General features: G+C 41.2%; 5 protein-coding genes and 1 pseudogene across 7 annotated transcripts; 2 read left to right on the top strand and 4 right to left on the bottom strand.

Annotated features, from left to right (window-relative positions):
• Positions 1 to 7,445: 7,445 nt before the first annotated feature.
• On the bottom strand, positions 7,446 to 9,202 carry LOC9660142. Its single transcript, XM_024684073.1, has 2 exons — positions 8,069 to 9,202; positions 7,446 to 8,012 (listed from the first exon to the last, which is right to left on the bottom strand). Exons 1-2 carry the CDS (start codon positions 8,867 to 8,869, stop codon positions 7,521 to 7,523), a joined length of 1,293 nt encoding a protein of 430 aa, XP_024539841.1. The 5' UTR covers positions 8,870 to 9,202; the 3' UTR covers positions 7,446 to 7,520.
• On the bottom strand, positions 8,918 to 11,023 carry LOC112340427 (annotated as a pseudogene).
• A 178-nt stretch (positions 11,024 to 11,201) lies between these two features.
• LOC9659612 lies at positions 11,202 to 12,492 on the top strand. Its single transcript, XM_002979060.2, has 6 exons — positions 11,202 to 11,847; positions 11,904 to 11,974; positions 12,045 to 12,107; positions 12,159 to 12,260; positions 12,308 to 12,373; positions 12,426 to 12,492. Exons 1-6 carry the CDS (start codon positions 11,202 to 11,204, stop codon positions 12,444 to 12,446), a joined length of 969 nt encoding a protein of 322 aa, XP_002979106.1. The 3' UTR covers positions 12,447 to 12,492.
• Positions 12,347 to 13,662, bottom strand: LOC9660141 (L-galactose dehydrogenase). 2 transcript variants are annotated; one of them, XM_024684066.1, is made up of 5 exons: positions 13,470 to 13,662; positions 13,195 to 13,411; positions 12,845 to 13,144; positions 12,474 to 12,789; positions 12,347 to 12,390 (listed from the first exon to the last, which is right to left on the bottom strand). In XM_024684066.1, the coding sequence occupies exons 1-4, from the start codon at positions 13,628 to 13,630 to the stop codon at positions 12,523 to 12,525; spliced, it is 945 nt and encodes a 314-aa protein (XP_024539834.1). In that variant the 5' UTR covers positions 13,631 to 13,662; the 3' UTR covers positions 12,347 to 12,390; positions 12,474 to 12,522. The 2 variants fall into 2 exon arrangements, with proteins under 2 accessions (XP_024539834.1, XP_002978987.1); XM_002978941.2 differs by having other exon boundaries at positions 12,369 to 12,789.
• A 449-nt stretch (positions 13,663 to 14,111) lies between these two features.
• On the bottom strand, positions 14,112 to 18,358 carry LOC112349514. 2 transcript variants are annotated; one of them, XM_024684085.1, is made up of 3 exons: positions 17,396 to 18,358; positions 17,182 to 17,341; positions 16,841 to 17,068 (listed from the first exon to the last, which is right to left on the bottom strand). In XM_024684085.1, exons 1-3 carry the CDS (start codon positions 18,323 to 18,325, stop codon positions 16,992 to 16,994), a joined length of 1,167 nt encoding a protein of 388 aa, XP_024539853.1. In that variant the 5' UTR covers positions 18,326 to 18,358; the 3' UTR covers positions 16,841 to 16,991. The 2 variants fall into 2 exon arrangements, with proteins under 2 accessions (XP_024539854.1, XP_024539853.1); XM_024684086.1 differs by lacking the exons at positions 16,841 to 17,068; positions 17,182 to 17,341 and adding an exon at positions 14,112 to 14,257 and having other exon boundaries at positions 17,447 to 18,358.
• LOC9659611 lies at positions 15,598 to 16,881 on the top strand. Its single transcript, XM_002979059.2, has 3 exons — positions 15,598 to 16,439; positions 16,517 to 16,679; positions 16,748 to 16,881. Exons 1-3 carry the CDS (start codon positions 15,633 to 15,635, stop codon positions 16,813 to 16,815), a joined length of 1,038 nt encoding a protein of 345 aa, XP_002979105.1. The 5' UTR covers positions 15,598 to 15,632; the 3' UTR covers positions 16,816 to 16,881.
• Positions 18,359 to 18,496: the final 138 nt, after the last annotated feature.

Below are 18,496 nucleotides of genomic sequence, written 5' to 3'. Positions count from 1 at the left end.
ATTTCACATTTTAACATTTCGATTAAGGATACACCACACTTTCACAAATGTTTATCATCCATAAATAAATAGCTTAGTGGAACAATTTGTTTGGACCTTCAAAGGGATAATCACAAAGTATCTGAACTTTCAGTATTCGAATTAAGATGGTTATTTGCCATCTTTTCGATATGCATAAATTATATGAATATAGAGTTTTATTGATGTTTCACTATATAAACTCTTATATGGTCATAATCCGATACTACTAATAGAGTTGAGTTTACCTTCATGATTACCATGAAATGCTAGGTCATGAGATTAATATTTAACGAATATTCTTCCACTTGTTTGAGTAGAGTCTATTGAACACTTAGGCTACACTGTATATAAGTGGGATAAGAATGGTGTTACCACTTCTATTATCGTCCATATGCAAAGTACAAAGTGGACAACTTAATGTTAATATATTTTCCCAATTTTATAATATGTAGTTTGTTTAAAGGGCTCCTTACTTAGTGGAAGGGACTATATCGAGTGTTGGAGCAAGTTTATAAGGTTCAGCATAACATTCAATATACTAATCTTCCAAAAATTATAGATATAAACAATTTAAACACTTTGTATAAGAGGATCAAGAATAATTAACACCACTTATAGATCCCTCCTCCTAATGTTCTTTGAGATCCCAGCCTGTCAACTAGAGAACCTTGACTACCTTCCATCCTTCCGAGAGGAGGGGAGGATATAAAGTAGTGTACAGTTACAATGCTATATACTAATATTAGTATAGTGGGATTTTAATAGCTATCGGATTGGTTTCGATCTAGGCCATTTTCTCCTATATATAAATTTGCATTTTTGGGTTAATTAAGATGTAGATTTCTATATTACATTTCCAACTCACAAGTTATAATATAATAATAATAAATAAATTAATAAATTATATATATTATTTATAATAAAAATCAAATAATCTTGATTAGAGAAAAATTAAAAATTAATGAATAAGATTAAATTTATTTAGTGTTCAAAGTGATCATAAAGTACTAGAACATTGGCTCTTCTTACTAGTCTACTTTATTGTCTTCTAATTTTCTAGATAACAGGATTAAAAAAGCTTTAAAGAAACAAGAAACAAAATAAATGGGAGTTAGAGCAAGAAGAAATCTAGGTTTAGATCAAATCTCTTACTAGTTGCAAGAGATTTAGGAAATATGTTCACACTAAACTATTATTTCTTGAGGTCTTCCTATAAATAAAGAGAAAAATCCATCACAAGATCACCAATAGAGTAACAAAGAGTAGAAAAAACAAAAGAAGCAAACAAGAATGCCATGCCTAAAAAAGACCTCACAAAATCTCTTTCCCTTTTGAATACATTTATAATATGCATTTAAAGTTATTAAAAACTTTGGCCCTTGTTCACAATAATGGCAATGGCAAGATCATTAACTTGCTTGCCCAAGATGTTGAGAGGGATCTTTGCTCAAAGCAGCACCTTTGCCCATTATGCAACTTGAGTGATACTTTCATCTTCTCTTTACAACCTATGAATACTACCTCTATATCATCAATATGAGCATGAAGGTGGTAAACATGCTAGAAAGTTTACAATTTACCTCAAAAATAGGTTGCTAGGGCATTGTGTTCAGTGCTTTGACACAAATGCCATAGCTTTATTGCTCAATCATCCCTTCAATTAGATCAATCTATAAAGAGAAAAAAGAGTTTTGCTTGGTTGAAACATATATGCCTTATACTTATCTTGGATCTGTGTTCCAGATTTGTTTTGGTGAGCTTTTTGTACCTAAAGATGCATAGAAACATCCATGAGACATAAATAAGGTGTTCCTTTTTTTGTCATTCTTAGAGAAAAGATTGCAAAAACACTACCTTTCTTGAGTTGAAAATGGCTAGCACTAGCTTTTGGACAATGAGAAACACCATTTATTGTAATGAAAATGTTAACTACTTCTTCATTAACTATCTATCAGATCATAGTTGTACGATCAAAGATGCACTCTAGACATAGGAGCCCTCAAACATGCTACTTTGTTATCAATCTCCCCATCCAATCCTTAAAAATTTTGAAGTTTACAAATACTTTCAAGGCATTAACCCCAGCTATGGGTTAAAAAATGGTGATGTCACAAAGGATCCAATTATCCTAGAGGAGATCTAGATATTGAGCATTGCACATGCCCTCTTGCATCCTCATGCCTAGAGGGCATATGAACTTCTCACCCACAACACTGTTCATGAGTGAGAGAAACAAAGGTGCCCTGGAAAATGGAAGGGCTGTTACCATACTGCAACCTCAAATGAGAGAATAGCATTAGGGCCAAATGTAAGAGCACAAGAGAGGAGCAAAGAGGAGGTGGCAATTGATTGAGTCAAAGGAATTGATCCTCATGCTAAATGTATAACCTAGATCAATGTGCTTAAGGAGAAAGGAACTAGTGAATTTTTTAGGGTGGAGTGAGTGATGGAAATAATTATACTAATTTACTTTTTAATATCAGTAGATGTTCATAAGTTAAACTCACTATTGAGGATTATATGGCCATACTTGGTGATCATCTTCATGAATGCATGCACTTCCTTAGGCTTCTAAGTCACTTGAATCATGGTTACCTCCTCCGCTACTACAAGCACTACCACCAAGAGATCATCAACACTTTTTGTTTGGAGAAGGGTGAAGGTAGCTTAAGAAGTATTTAGTAAGTTTGGCTCCTTGAGGAATGTAGAATTTATAGTTGCAAAGGAGTGGTCTTCACCTTCATTGATGAAAGGATGATGATTAATAGTAAGCAATTGATGTTATAGATCATCATGAGCATTGCCCTTGTTGTTGTCAAACTTTTCTAAAGCCACCCAAACTATGTGGCTAAAAGAAGGTTTTAATAAGCTACATAAAGTATTCAAGTAGATAGTGCTACCCACACTTAAATTGAGAGCATTGACTATTTAATCTTTTAGAGGAGTTAGAGCTGGCTTTTGAATACTTCATTTATTCATCTATATTCACTATAACTTTGGACTCCCTAGTGTTTATATTATCACCAATCACATAGATATAATATTCTTTGGTCATATTAATTCCTCTAGAGTTCTCCCCCTCCTATTTAGTAGGGACTTACCAAACCCCCTAGGGTTTAGGAAGTGATCGCTTTATGCTTTCACCTTTCAAACTCAAATTTGGTCTTTGACTCAGTCTTAAATTTAATCTTAACACTTTTATATGTCATAAGACTTGTTATGTATTAGTCATTCTTTTTATTGTTTTTTTAAAGACTTACTTATCGATCACTTCATACTTATTTCTTAAATGCATCTTTAGGAGTTTTAACTTTCAATTTCAATTTGGGACTTAGGAATTTAGGTCTTATATGTGTTACAAAGAACATCAAAGAGGTTGACCTTAAAAATTGGTTAACATAGAATCATGCAAAAACTATTTTAAAATACTACAACAATAAAAATGTAGCTGAGAATATAGTGATAGTGGTTTATTTGAAAGATTATTTAGCAATTAAGAGCTTGTCTTAAAACACATTGGTGTAGTTTTGAATATTCTCAAAAGTGGTTGTAGACTAAATTAGGGAGAAATTATTTGTTGGGAGCTTTATTGAATCATATTTCAAGATATGAAGTTTGGTTTTGAGAATAATGATAGTGGGGTAGTTAAATAATTAGAGTTTTGTGAAAACTGGAGAAAAAATAAATAATGTTTTATTCAAAAAATAAGAAAAAGTAACAATTCACCTTAAAATTGAAATAATTCCACTTGGAAAGAGTTTATTAAGGTGCAAATGATTTTCACAATTGATTGTTACAAGAGGAGTTGTTATTAATACAATAAGTGCAAATATATTTAGAATGAGTGAATTGATTCAACTCTTTATTTAAGAAATTTAGTTGTAACTTTTCATCATCAATTGAAAAGAGTGATTTATGAAAGGAGGAATGGTTTTCAACAAAGTTATTGTCTGTTATAATCCATAGTGAATTTTTTATGATATTACACATTTAACATATTATATAATGAAGAAGGAATGAATAGGTGGTATTCAAAAGCCATCATGTTATCTCTTAATGTTAGCATCTTTAATCTTATATAAGAAAGGAATAACTAGAAATGTTTATTTTTCAACCACTTCATAAAGCACTTTTGGACATAAAACCCTTTGTAATGCAATCATGGATGGAAAACCTTGTTAGCAAGAAGTCAACTAATGCAATAAAAGAACATAAAAAAAATGGAAGACCTTATATTCTTTAAAAAAAATTAAAATTCTGGAGGTAGTGTAATTATATTTCACGAGGTGTTTTATATCCTCCCATAGTTAAATCAATACTTTCACATTTATTGTTACAAATTAATAATTTTGGAATTAAAAACAAGAATAAGTATGTATTTTGATACCTTTTAGTATTTTTTACAAATTATTGGGCACATTGATGAAGATGTGGATGGTCTTTTTAGCCATTCTTTTCAACACTTAAATTATTCCACTACTTTAGAATTAATGAAGAAATTTAAAATTTGTAACATAGCTAAAGGCACTTTAATGCCAAAAGTGTTGAGTTTGTTTGCCATTCAAATCCACTTTTAATTAGATTTTACTATCAGAAATAATATTCGAATAATGCAGTACAAGACGAAACATATGAGATAATACTTGAGTTCCACCTTAATGGATTGAGCTCTTTAAATATATAAGAATGACAATCTAATACTACCTTTAGGATCTCTAATGCCATCATGTTAATTAACTGAAAGACCATGCCTTAGTGATTATTGGTATTATTAATTAATATATTAGTTTTTGGCATCATGCATAGGCACAAAAATTTGTAGCAAGGCAGGAGCATCTAAAGTGAGAGTTAGGGTAAGTGGAAAGGATAAAAATGTCTTGGCAATATGCAAAAGTGGAAGAATATATAGGTGGTGAATTTTGGATTAAGAAAAGATCTTGGAGATGGAGACCTTCAAAGGGTATAATAATGTAGTGAATTGTGTATCTAATATTTAAAATAAATTTAGCTATTTTTCATTCAAACCACCTATATATAAATTATGATAATTTAACATAAAAAATTAATTTTAAATAAAAATAGGTTTGATAAAGACTGGCACAAAAATAAGTTTAAGATATACTATATTGCTCCAATAATATGCATGCCTCCAATTTATAGTTGATATATATGTAAAAGTTGAAAGAAATACTTTTATTTATTATTGCACTCATAAAAAAACAATTTTAAGTTGCAATATATATAGACATTATGGACTATGTCGCAAATCAACTGACAACTTAAAATACTATTCTAGGTAGAATTGTTATTTTGTCATCAAGTTTTGGTAGGGTTAGATGTTTTTACATGTAATACTAAATAAATTGAAATCATAGAAAACTTGAAATTAAATGAATGACTAGAAAAATTTTTATAAATTAGTTTCTAGAGCATTTTATATCAAAATTAAAATTTTCAAAATGTTATTAATAAAAAAATTATATATTTGGAAAACATATAGCTTATATATATATATAATTGAGTTCTATAGAAGAGGACTCCCATATTTTAAAAAGATCATGATAATAAAATTTGTATCTATGGTGCTATTGATCAATATATAGTACCTCATTTACCTAACTTTCAAGATACAATTTTTTGAAGTAATCACAGCTCACATGATACATAAATAAACCTTTAAACCCAAATAGTCCTTACATATATGATACTTGCTTGAAAGGTTTTCCAAAAGAAATGAATTTTAAAACAACATTTAGTGTTGATATATATTTAGAGTATTATAAGACTTTTTAAATTCAAAACATATACATGGTTGTTTTAATATCTATTATCTGTATTAATTAGGCTTTGTATTATTTCTAGGCAGACACATAATGCATGTTAAAAAACTGGAAATCTTACCTCAATTTAAACTATTATATTAAGTTGTTGATGACTTTCAATAGTGTCACAATCTTAAATTTTATGAATAAATGCATTATACTGTTTCACAAATTTGAAAATTAATATAGGATTTATATCTTTTATAAAAACATTTATTAGAAAGAACATGAAAACTCTTTTTGTTCATCTTCTTTTTAGAAGGTAATGATTAAGTAGCATTTAAACTGAAATATACAATGTTAACAAAATATTTTAATTTAAATATGCTTATATATTATAGAAATTCTTTTTTAGCAAATTCGATGCTTAAAAACTGTTATATCTCGAATTTATTCAGTTTATCCACCTAATACTGAGTTGTAGTTTTTTATCTTAACAAAAAAAGTGATATATCATTTTTAAAATTTAGAAACTATTAATAATATTTATTAGGACACATTTAAGCAAGCTACAAGTATTATGGGGCTTTAGGCTGATAATGTTAAATAGAATATATATTTAGAAAATGCTTGATTTTTAGAATGCTTTCATAATTTAGATAATTATTTGTGTTCTTTTTATGTCTTTTGCACTCCAAAGGACCCATGGGACAAAGTTAAAGACTTTCTCTTAGAAAATTTTGTACAAAAGTATCCAATTCTTCATTATGAGTATGTTTTAAATGATATAAATAACAAAATGAGGTTACACAGAAAAACTTACTACCTTTACCATATAAAAAATTTTCCAAAGAAAATATTATAAATTCATACAAATATATCAAGCCCACAGGAAAGTTAAAATTATAAAATGCAATTAAACATTCCTTCTGAACACACTTATCTAAACATTACAATTTAAAAATAAAAATGTTATCAACATAGATTAACATAAAACTTATTAAGGTTGTGAGAAAAACTTCTCTAAGTGGTCAGAGGTGTAACTAAATGACTAAAGTAAAATGGAAAATTTAATTACTTACTACCTAACTTAACCTTCCCTATTGTTGCCCTCAATTCTCTTATCAATTTCCTCTAAATCTTTGCTATCCTTTAGCATAAATTCTCCTCTCACAACTCTCAAGGAATATTAACGCATCATTACCATCATGCCCTACATTGATCAAATATGACTTCAACTGCTTTCAAGGTCTAGATAGTACAATTACATTGCCTAGGTTTTCTTTAGTTCAACAAAAACAATGGTGAACTCTGGTGCAATTTGTACTCAATTTCAAGGCTACATGGGTATAACAATGGGTATCGAGCTCAATGGATTGCATGGTAGCCACTCCCAACTCCTTAACTATCCAACCCAGAGGGACAAAGGAACAATTTGGTGCTAGGGCCTTGACTCCAAAAAGACTACCCAAGACTTATTATTAAAATAAGAAAGTTAAATATATCCCTTGAAAGGGATAAATTGCGGGCAATTCAAAGGGATAATCCTTTATCCAACACATCACAGTTATGCTGTCAGACCCATTCAAGATGGATAGAGCCATCTGATCGCAAGGAAATTCCAATGCAATCAAATATCCGGGCAGATTCAAAACAGCACAATTTTACAATTAATACTGTATATAAGGATGTTTTACATTAGGTTAAAGAGGTCTTTTATGATAAAATCAAAGCAAACTAGTGAAACATTAGTGTTTCACTGTCTTCTTTCTCGCGCACCACATTCAAGTAGATCCTCTTGATGTAGCTGGAGCAGTACTCCCCCGTGCTGGCGTCAAGAACGTAACTCGGGTCCAGACGTGCTATGTCTGCATCTGTTCTGCACGCACCTCGTACTTGTATCTTACTGGCCTTTTTCCGCACCTCATCAATCTCACTGTGTTGGGTAAAGGCCCGTAGAACGCGATCCCAATACTCATCTTCGTCGTTCAACATCGTTATCATTTCATCGGTTGCTTGTAAAGTCTTCCTTCGACCATATTGCATCCACGACGGCATGCCTGCAAGTGTGTCACTTTCAGCGAGCGCCAAGTCTCGAAGAACAGTCTCGCAGCAGGCGGACATAGCATCAAGGAAAAGCGGGACGAGTCCAGTGTAGTATTCGATGCTGGAACGACGAGCTGGAAGTTTACCAAGCACGCAATTTCCAGAGAAGGTGGAATACTCTTCCTGAAACAAAGCTTTCAAGCATGAAACCCATGAACAAAATATTGGCAGCTTCTTACCTCGTCAAAGACAGCTTTCTGGCGTTTATAAGTGAACGATGGCAATTGATTCTTCCTGCTTAAAATACCTGCTTTCGGACTAGTGCACCAACAAATTCTTGTACCCGCGCTCAAAAGGACGCGCAGATCCTTCTTCGCTGCAGACTTTGCATCGTGGTCATACACTGGCTTCCCAAGGAAATCACTTGGATCAAGTGCCTCGCCTCCGTCTATAAAGAAGTAAAACACTTCTGCTTTGTTCTTCTTGCGCTCCTTGATAAACCCAAGCGCCTCCTCCATCGACACGATGCTCGCGATGGCAGCTTCAGTCTCTTGCCAGCCGTCGACTTGCCTGATCTCGTCCACAAGATATGAGAAGAGAAGCGCGTTCTTGGTTGCCTCTACATGATCGATCAGGAACGTCTCTGCCCACAGAAAAACTGGCCGGTACTTCACACCCTCACGCAACTGGAGATGCATGCGCTTCTCTCGATTCTCCTCGTCGTCGGGAGTGTTGAGCCACTTGTAGAGAACACACGCCATGGCTCGAAAGTCGGATGACTTCCCAATGCCCTTGGGACCGACGATCAAAACCTCACGACCAGAAATCCAGGTGCCCAGGAGCTCAAACAACGTGTTCCCGCGACCCACGTAGTTGAGCTCCACCGGAGGCCTATTAACCGGGTCTCCTATGCCTGGATATGGCAGGAGAGTGGACTTGCCTTTGATGAAGACATCGTCTTCATTCATGTCGAGGATGGTCTTCACCGCCTCCCTTGCTTCCTCTACCGTGACATAATCGCGGCTACGCTTGGCACACATCTCAACCAAAAACCCTAAGAGACGCCTCACAAGAGATCCGGCGCGCGTTTACACTGTGCTTACTACTGCACTAAGTTCCTGAGTGCTTGCGCTGAGTTCAGAGCAATCATCCTCCTGTCCAAGGTGAATTGTACATCATTTCGTTTTACGAGAGATTTGTCTTGGATCCAGGTGACTGTTGTAGCGATTGAAAATGTGACTCCTAGAAACAAGGATGACAATCCAGGAACCTAAGTGTGAACACCCGCTTGTCAATCCCCCCTTTTGCCAAAAACCCTCCTTAGATTCCGTTTAACCTAACTGGTCCAGCCCACCAAACGGTCAGGCCCAACAACTAAAAACTCATCACTCGTTATGACACCCTGCGCTTAGCATGAGCGCTACCTTCTCTTTCAAAAGGATATACCAGGTCTTCGGCATCACTTTCTAGCGAGCTGTTTAAGCAACGTAAAAATGTCAGCAAAAATCTCGATATGCAGTCTTCTTTTAGACATAACCAGCATCCTGCAAGCCCACGGAAGTAATCGATTCGAAACTCGTCATAAAGCTTAAAAGCACGCCTCATTCTTGAGGTCCACCACTTGTAGCCATCGTTTGCCATCGCTTTCCAGTTGTATAAAGGGCTGGAAAATTACTAAAAGACAAGTTAAAAATATTTGGACCACCGCTAACTAGAACTGGTTCGCATGTATTTTCGTCCTGCGAGATATTGAGTTCTTCCTTGTATTTGAGAAAGAAAATGGAAGCGTACCATCATAAACTGTGTCCGAAGGACCCAAACATCAGCACTATGGCCTCCTACGTAAATCGGCATGTCGCCAATAATCTTGATTCCTCTTTCATTTGTGTACGTATGCAAAGCTTGCCACTGCTTTTGAAACAAAAATTGTTGCGCAATAAAAACGTCAATCTGTAATAGAACGAGTTAGAACTAGAACAACTAGCACTTTGTTCTTACAAAGTCTTTATGCTCTTTCCGAGCTTTATCTAGTGCCGAAGGGTTTCTATCTCGTAGAGCTCTGGCCATAGCCACCAGGCTCCGTCATCGAGATGTGAATCTATAGCTGCAAATAAAGCAGCTTCTTCCAGCCAGGCTACATTTGGTGCATGATTAGAGCATCCATTAAAAAGCACAACATGGACTTACATGCAATTTGGGGGCTCTTTCGAAAAGTTTCGAGATCCTTCTTCAACGAACCTCCATTTTGCACCAAATTCTTTGCAGCCTATGAAACAACGGGAAAGAATAAAGCGGTGATGCAAACGAAACTGGCAGACCTTTTGAATCAGTGGATCCTTGAGCTCGGCTACAGCTTCATAGTTAATTTTCTCGACAGGTCTGTAAGCAACAAGTCATTTCCGAAGGAAGAAAAGAAGCCAGCTTACATAGCCTCAGGAATATCTTCTTCTTCCAGAAGACTATCTTTGACGAGTTCAGTCAGCGAGATCAGAAGAGTATTCCCGCAGTTAGCATCCTGTCAATCGCAAAACATAAGAACTCGGATGAAAGAAAAACGCCGCTTACTTGTCCAGCGTAATGCGATCCATCCTCTCCGGCTTTTCTCCCAGGAGGTACCAATGGCAGAACCTACGAGAACAAAAACTTGAGCTCCTATAAGTGAATGATTCAAAGACAAACGAAACAAAGAGCTAGAATACCTGCCAAATGCGACATCCAGTAGACTCGAGCCAATCGAGAAATCTAAAAGCGTCTGGACCAAGGTCTCCAATCCCATGCGGTCCAGGCAATGAAGTAGGATGCAAAATAATCCCAGCTCTTCTGGGCATGGCCTTCTTTGAAGGATCATCCTTCTCATACTCGTCTGGCAAATCATCCCCCGGCGATAGAGCACTGGAAACCATTCTCCTTCTCAAAGATATGCTGCTCGAGTGCTGGAAATCCTTTCTAGAGATCCATTCCCTGTGTGAAAAACCTGGCAAAGCGCTATAAACCCTACAGCTGCACCTCCCCGGATCGCAACACGAAATGCTGCCCAATGCCGCTGCTGCTGGACGGATCCGGCGAAATCTCACCTGGATTGCTGTGGTCGATGGCGCCGCGACCACGGATGACGATGCCGACGATTCTTCCAGGCGAAGAGCTATGGAAGGATTGAAACTAGGGCATCGAATGGAAACAATCAATCCAGCATTCTACTATCGCCCGAGAAAAGAGAAAAAAGAAAAAAGAGCGCCTTTCTAGCCCTCGCCTACGTGGCAGGACAAGCTCAAGCCACATGGATGCTGTGTCAGGATCATAAAGTGGATATTCTCTGGCATCTTTTTGAAAACTGGATATTCTCTTGCATCTTTTTTGGGGGTTAGGGTTTTTATGGATCTCGAAGATTTTGAGGTAGACTTCGATCTTGGCGAGTTCCTCAAGAATGGCGATCGAGCAGAGGTCAGTGATTCGATCGCAGCAGCTGGCACGGCAGCGCCAGCAACAACTCCAGATTTCCGTCAGGGTTTTGCGGGTAGCGATCGGGCAGTCTCGCCTCTTCCAGAAAATCCAAGCTCGAGCCGCTCTGATTTCCGGGATTTCGGCCTTGGAGAGAGCGCAAGGATCTTAGGCACGAGTGCCAAGCGATCTTTGCGAGAAAACGATCAAGGTAACGTCCAGAAGAAAGCCAAGACCGCATCAGAGGAGCCGATGTTCTTGGATTTCCTGGACATGGAGGATAGTCTTGACTGGACTGTGCCAAGGACTCTCAACGTTGCCAGCAGTCCTGCAAGAGCCGACGAAGAACCTCCACAACGGAGCTTAGAAAACGACTTTGATGCTCCAGAGATTTTTGGAGCAAAGTCACAAAAGCTTGCTTACACGATTCCAGGACCAGCCGGGGCCATGCAGCTGGGCATAAAACGATCAGAGCCTTGCGAAGTTTCGCGCAAAGAAAATCCTTTTGATCACTCGGACTTTAGAAGTTCTGCGTGGCTGGCGGCCCTTCGCTACTGTCAGATCGGCGAGATTGATCCGGGTAAGCTCATCTTGTTTCTTTCTTCTCTCTCTTTCATGACTTGATTTCCACGACAGTGAAGTACTCACGCCGTGATTCCACAATCAGCCATATCAAGTCATCCCCTTGTGTCGAACGTATTCCCCAGGTAAACTATATTGCCATTATCTGGACGACCATCTTCTTTACCCCGTAGTTTACATGGTTTTCTCGATCAGCTGCTTGCGATAATCCAATCGTGTACTCCAAATGGATGCGGAGACGCTTTTGTGACACTCAAGGTACAGTCGTCATGGAAAGAAAACATAATTTGAGCAAAGTTCCTGGAGTAGGATCCGACAGGCACGATTGGTGGAACCGTCCACAAGAGAGTGCTTGCCGAGACTGAGTTCGGCAGGGACATTGTGCCAGGAGCAGTCATCGTCCTGTCCAAGGTGAATTCAACGTCACATATTTTCGCCTTACGAGAGATTGGATTCAGGTGACCGTGTTTAAGCAATCGATTCGGGCTCAGTACCTCAACATCACAATCCACAATGTTGTACAGGTTTGCTTGTTCTTATTCTGTTAGCCGTCGTTAATGTTTGGCAATTCTCCAGGTTTTTAGTGCAAGTTGCTAGATATCATAAAAGCAGCAAAGAACTTACTTCAGCTAGAAAATTATTTTGAAGGTAAGATTTGACGAGCTTGGTCTTCTCAGTTGTTCTCTGGTCTTCCGCAGGGCCACGTTTTGTTCTTGATAGGAGCGAGAATCTCTTTCACTTCGTCAAGAATGTTCTCGCAGTCCACAGAGCTCCTTTCGAGATTGTCCATTGCCTTGATGTTCTCGTGGACTTGCTGGGTAGTACACATTCCAACTAGAGTGATTGCGATATCTGGATTTGAGAGGGAGAACTTCAATGCCATCTCCGAGATGTTCTGACCCTTGAGTTTGCAGTGAGTAGCAGCCTTGGCGCAAGCTTCCTACGAAAAAGAAGAAGAAAGGTTTCCACACCGAAGTTCTATAACTTAGCAGTACCTTGATTTCTTCCGGCGCTGGATGCCACTGCGGAGGACCAGACTCCGTGAGTAATCCCATGGCGAGTGGCGAAGCAGTGATGATCCCGACTCCTTTGTCCTTGAGGTACGGAATTAGACCCTCGAGCGAGGAATCGTTGAGGGAGTAGTGGCAGTATGATAGAATAACGTCGATTGTTCCAGGCTCGACTCTGTCCAAGACGTAGCGAAAGATGGCCAGTGGAAGTCCGCTCATTCCAATGAAGCGGACTTTGCCTTGTCGTTTCAAGCCAAGCAGCGCTGGGATCGTCTCGGAGATCACCTGGGAAGAGAGGTATCGTTCCAGATAAGACTTTTGCTAAGCTATCTTACTTGATCGAGCGAGCCGAATTCGATGTCATGGCAGTGGATGATGTCGATGTAGTCCAGCTTTAATCGCTCCAAGCTCTCGTCGACGCTCTTGAGCACTCGCTGCGCGCTAAAGTCGAAGCCATCGCTGTATCTTCCACACTTGGTGGAGACGACAAACTTCTCCCTGGGAATGGACTCGAGAGCTCTTCCCAGGACTGTCTCTGCGTTGCCATAGCATCTGGAGGAAAGATCAATCTTCCACTTTAGAAACTTAGAAGAAGCTCCGTGTTTCTTACGGAGAAACATCAAAGAAATTGATGCCAAGGCGAATCGCCTCACGGACGCTCTCGATTGCCGATTCCTCGCTCACGGGCCCGAAGACGCTCCCAAGCGGTGCTCCCCCAAAACCCAAAGAACTCACCTCTAAGCCCGTGCTCCCCAATTTCGTGTACTTCATCTCTTCCGACAAGCCCTAAAAACCCTAAAGGATCGCCACCTTTTAAAGTTTATAGTATTCTTGACGGCGCCATCGACAATGAGCATGATATCCTCGCCCAGGCCCATCCGAGATTTGAGCTCATCGATCTTGGCTAGCTCGTTTCAGGGTCACAGAGCAACCAATGCAAGACTCCAGTATTTCCTCTCCGGGAAGTAAATATGCTTAGCATATCACATTTGTTTGGGCCTGTCCCGTACGATGACGTACTCAGTGCAACACGCTGCAAAACGCAAGAAATGAAACTTTAGAGTTGTGTAAGATGATCAAACTCCAAGACTTACTGGATACCAAATTTTTCTCCTGGAATGCAAAGCTATACCCCATGGCGTCAATGTCTCGGACGAGATCCATGATTGTTCGCGGCCAATCGTCTTTGTGCTTGCTCGTTTTCGACGGATAATATATTGTGTGGAGCTCAAACAGGATCTGGTCGGGCAAGAACTCCTGTACGGCATGCAAGAAACTCGAGAAAAAGTTGGCAAACAACTCAAAACTCAACTAGAAATCTTCACGCCAAGAACCATGGAAGCTTACCTCGTTCTCGGATTTAAACCCCTCGAACACCTCATACTCGCCATGCTCGATGTCCATCTTGAGAAGAGAGATGCTCGTCACTCCAATCTCTCTCGCGGCAGTGCTAAGCCTCTTGAAAATCCTGCCATGTTCATCCTTTCCATCGATTCCCCCGAGACACCACGGATGGAAGCTCGTCTTTGGGTTGGACCACTGCCCCGTGCAATCGAAAGTGTGGATCTCACACTCGCCATTCGTGTGTGCGTGGATCGCCTCCTCGAAATCGAACTGGTTGTTTGATCCCAGCGAGAAGATCACGCACTTGGGGCCGAGGACTCGGATCGGACCACAGAGCCACTTGCCGCCATCGCCGGAAGCTCCGATCCTCTGCAGGGAGTTCGCGTCGCAGTGGTACGTGGGCGTGATGAGATCGAATATCTGCCAGTTGGAGTTGGGCTTGAATCGATCCAGCTCCTCGTCCGGGGATTGGTAGAGCTCGTCCAGGCTGCGCAGGTACTGATCCCGCCGGAGAGCGTTCCAGCAGTCATCGTCGACCCCATTGGAGGGGTGCCAGAGGCAATTGCGCGATCGCGTGGCGTCGCTGATGGAGCTTCGGATCCGGGGAACTCTGGAAAGGGCCTGGGTTGGATCGACTCTTGGAGGGATCTTGAAGTCTTGGGATCTTGTGGTAGGGAACTTGGAGAGGATCATTGTGAATGAAGCGATGGAGTTTTGCCTGAAGAGGAGGATGAGAGTGCTAGAACCGACCAGGAGCACTACGATCCATAGTGGACCTGGCATTGTAAGAGTTTTTAGGGTTTAAAAGTCCGAAGACTTTAAGAATAGAATAAGAAGTTTGATATACCTATTGTGGTTACACCAGTTCTTGGAAAGCTATGTCACTCGTAGTTTGTGAAGCTAGCGAGTTCTTCCGGAAGAAGATCCGAGAAGTAATTCACGCCAAATCGGCAGCTACTCTCCTCGGCGTTCATCCTTTCCACCCACAGCCAGGTCTTCTTGAAGATCTCAAATCGTTGCTCCTTTTCTTGGGAATCCTTGTACCGCTTGTTGTGGATCAAAGCCCACGACTCGAATTCCTTCCTCAGTGGAGATACGCCAGATTGTGAACAAGCTTTCACTCTCACGCATCGCCTAAGATTGCGATCGATCGAAGCTCCAAGCGTTCCACTTGCCGCGCCATATCTTATCGCCAGATGATCCATTTGCTTTAAGGGTGACGACCCTAATCCAAAATTATAGTGTGAAAAAGGAAAAGGAATCTTAAATATAATCATATTAATTATCGAGCTTGAGCACAAAGCAAAGAATATTCTTAATGTGAAATATAATAAATCGGAAAAAAGAGCGAAAAGAGCGACCATTCAAATAGTCGGTGCACTTAATTTTTCTTGTTTTGATTCTTAGGCACGTCTCTCCCAACCCAGCAATGCGACCGTCATGGATCATCGCCCTCTTGATCGCTTCTTGCGGACTCATCCTCTTGCTCAAGGAGAACTCCTCTTCTTTCAATCTCTTCCTCCTCTCCAATCTTCGTCCCAGGGCGCCTGAGGATCTCATCGCCATCCGGGAAGCCATCGCCAGCTACCAGGTCCCTCCCAGAGTCGACCCAAACCGCGCCCTCTCCAGAATCCCCCGGATCCGAAACTCCACCAGCGACGCTTTGCCACAGCCCAGCTGCCTCAAGCTTCCCTCCAACGGGATCGACGACGATTGCTGGAACGCTCTCCGGCGGGATCAGTACCTGCGCACCCTGGACGAGCTCTACCAATCCCCGGACGAGGAGCTGGAGCGATTCAAGCCCAACTCCAACTGGCAGATATTCGATCTCATCACGCCCACGTACCACTGCGACGCAAACTCCCTGCAGAGGATCGGAGCTTCCGGCGATGGCGGCAAGTGGCTGTGCGGGCCGATCCGAGTTGTCGGCCCCAAGTGCGTGGTCTTCTCGCTGGGATCGAACAACCAGTTCGACTTCGAGGAGGCGATCCATGCACACACGAATGGCGAGTGTGAGATCCACACGTTCGATTGCACGGGGGAGTGGTCCAACCCAAAGACGAGCTTCCATCCGTGGTGTCTAGGGGGATTCGATGGAAAGGATGAAAATGGGAGGACTTTCAAGAGGCTGAGCACTGCCGCGAGAGAGATTGGAGTGACGAGCATCTCGCTGCTCAAGATGGACATCGAGCATGGCGAGTATGAGGTGTTTGAGGGGTTTAAATTCGAGGAGGAGGTAAGCTCTTGTTCTTAGTAATTCCATCTTAGATCATAGTTGTGTTGATCGAGCTATGTTTTGGCTACACTCTACAGGAGTTCTTGCCTGACCAGATCCTGTTTGAGCTCCACACACTGTTCTACCCGACGAAAACGAGCAAGCACAAGAGCGATTGGCCTCGAACGATCATGGATCTTGTTCGAGACATCGATGAGATGGGCTATAGCTTTGCATTCCAGGAGAAGAACCTCTTTTGCCGTAAGTCTCTGTAATTCTTTCACGTGTGAGTTCTAAATTTTGTTTTTCTTCTATTTTGTTTCATCCAGCGGCTTGCAGTGAGCACGTTATTGTACGGAACCGAAAAAAGCTGAAAAAACGGTCGTTGTTTCATTGACTAAAATTCGAGAATGGACAACAGATTAAAAGATAATGCTCAAATTTATTGCTCAATTCTAATAAATTATTTTTCTTGGTTTTGGTTCTTGTTATTGATTTCTGTCTTAAGTTTGGAATACCAATGTATCCACGATGCCATTACAAGATAGTAAAAGCTGGTAGATGTCACATGCCCTAGTCGTGCCATGTGTTGTTCTTGGGGTTGATCGTGGAGGGTCTGTCGCGGACAATCACGTACTCGCAGCATTTGACTGCAAGCAAGCAAAAAATTTCGGCAAAGATTTAGAAACTATATCTATCACGGAGATCGAAGTAAAACCATATACTATCAGCGAGATTGAGGAAAGGTGGCAGCGTAACTTACTCCATCCCAAGTTTCTCTCCTCGAATGCAAAGCTATAGCCCATGGCATCGATGTCTCGCACGAGATCCATGACCGTGCGAGGCCAATCGTCCTTGTGCTTGCTCGTCGCGGGGTACCCAAATGTGTGGAGCTCGAAGAGGATTTGATCCGGCAAGAAGCCCTGCAAAGGTGGCAGCTCAAGAAGGTTTCCAAACTTTGCAAGAGCTTTCCCTACCTCGTCCTCGAATTTCAATCCCTCGAACACGTCGAATTCCGCGAGCTCGATGTCCATCTTGAGCAGCGAGATGCTCGTCACGCCAATCTCTCTCGCGGCAGTGCTCAGCCTCTTGAAAATCCTCCCATTTTCATCAGTTTTATCCTCTCCCCCGAAACACCATGGATGGAACTTGGTGTGTGGATTGGACCACACCCCCGTGCAGTCGAAAGTGTGGATCTCACACTCGCCGCCCGTGTGCGCGTCGATCGCCTCCTCGAAATCAAACTGGTTGTTCGATCCCAGCGAGAAGATCACGCATTTGGGCCCAAGAACCCTAATTGGCCCACACACCCATTTCCCGCCATCTCCCGGGACCCCGACCCTCCGCAGGGAATTCGCGTCGCAGCGGTACGTGGGCGTGATCAGATCGAAGATCTGCCAGTTGTCGTCGGGCTTGAATCGCGCCAGCACCGAGTCTGGCGACTCGTAGAGCTCGTCCAGCACGCGCAGGTACTGGTCGCGGCGGAGAGCGTTCCAGCAATCGTCGTCGACGCCGTTGGAGGGGTGCTTGAGGCAATTGGGCGATGGATCCATGGAGATGGTGCGCTGCTCGCCGGGGGCGCGGATCCTTGGGACGCGCGAGAGGGCGTCGAGCGGGCGCACGGCGGTGAGATCGTAGTGAGGGAGGGGCTTGAATTGCGACACTCGGGGTGGCGATGGAGATGTTCCAAGCGAGACGTCTTGGGATCGAAGAGCGCTGGGATTGAGGAGGAGGACGAGCAAGAGTGTGGAGAACAAGAGGGAGAAGACGATACCCCAGACTTTGATCCCTGGCATCATGGTGGTGTTGCTACTAGTGGCGAGCTTCTTGATCACGTAGGCATCGTAGTTCTTACTGTGATGGAGCTCGTCCTCCTCGTCTCGCTGGCTGGAACGAGCATTGTCCATGGTCGAGAGATCGACCTACCAGGAAACCATAAAAGAGGGATGATTGAGTATGGGCTGATAAATTGATAATATCCTTGACTTTGTTGAGATGCTATAATTATGGGTTAAGCAAATCACCCACGATCATATTTGGAAAAAAAGAGGAAGCTTGATTTGGAAGCAAAGAGAAAA

Source organism: Selaginella moellendorffii, unplaced genomic scaffold (assembly GCF_000143415.4).
Source record: "Selaginella moellendorffii unplaced genomic scaffold, v1.0 SELMOscaffold_39, whole genome shotgun sequence".
NCBI classification, from domain to species: Eukaryota; Viridiplantae; Streptophyta; class Lycopodiopsida; order Selaginellales; family Selaginellaceae; genus Selaginella; species Selaginella moellendorffii.
Note: the sequence above shows the minus strand (reverse complement) of the source record. Positions and strands in the feature narration are given on the sequence as shown.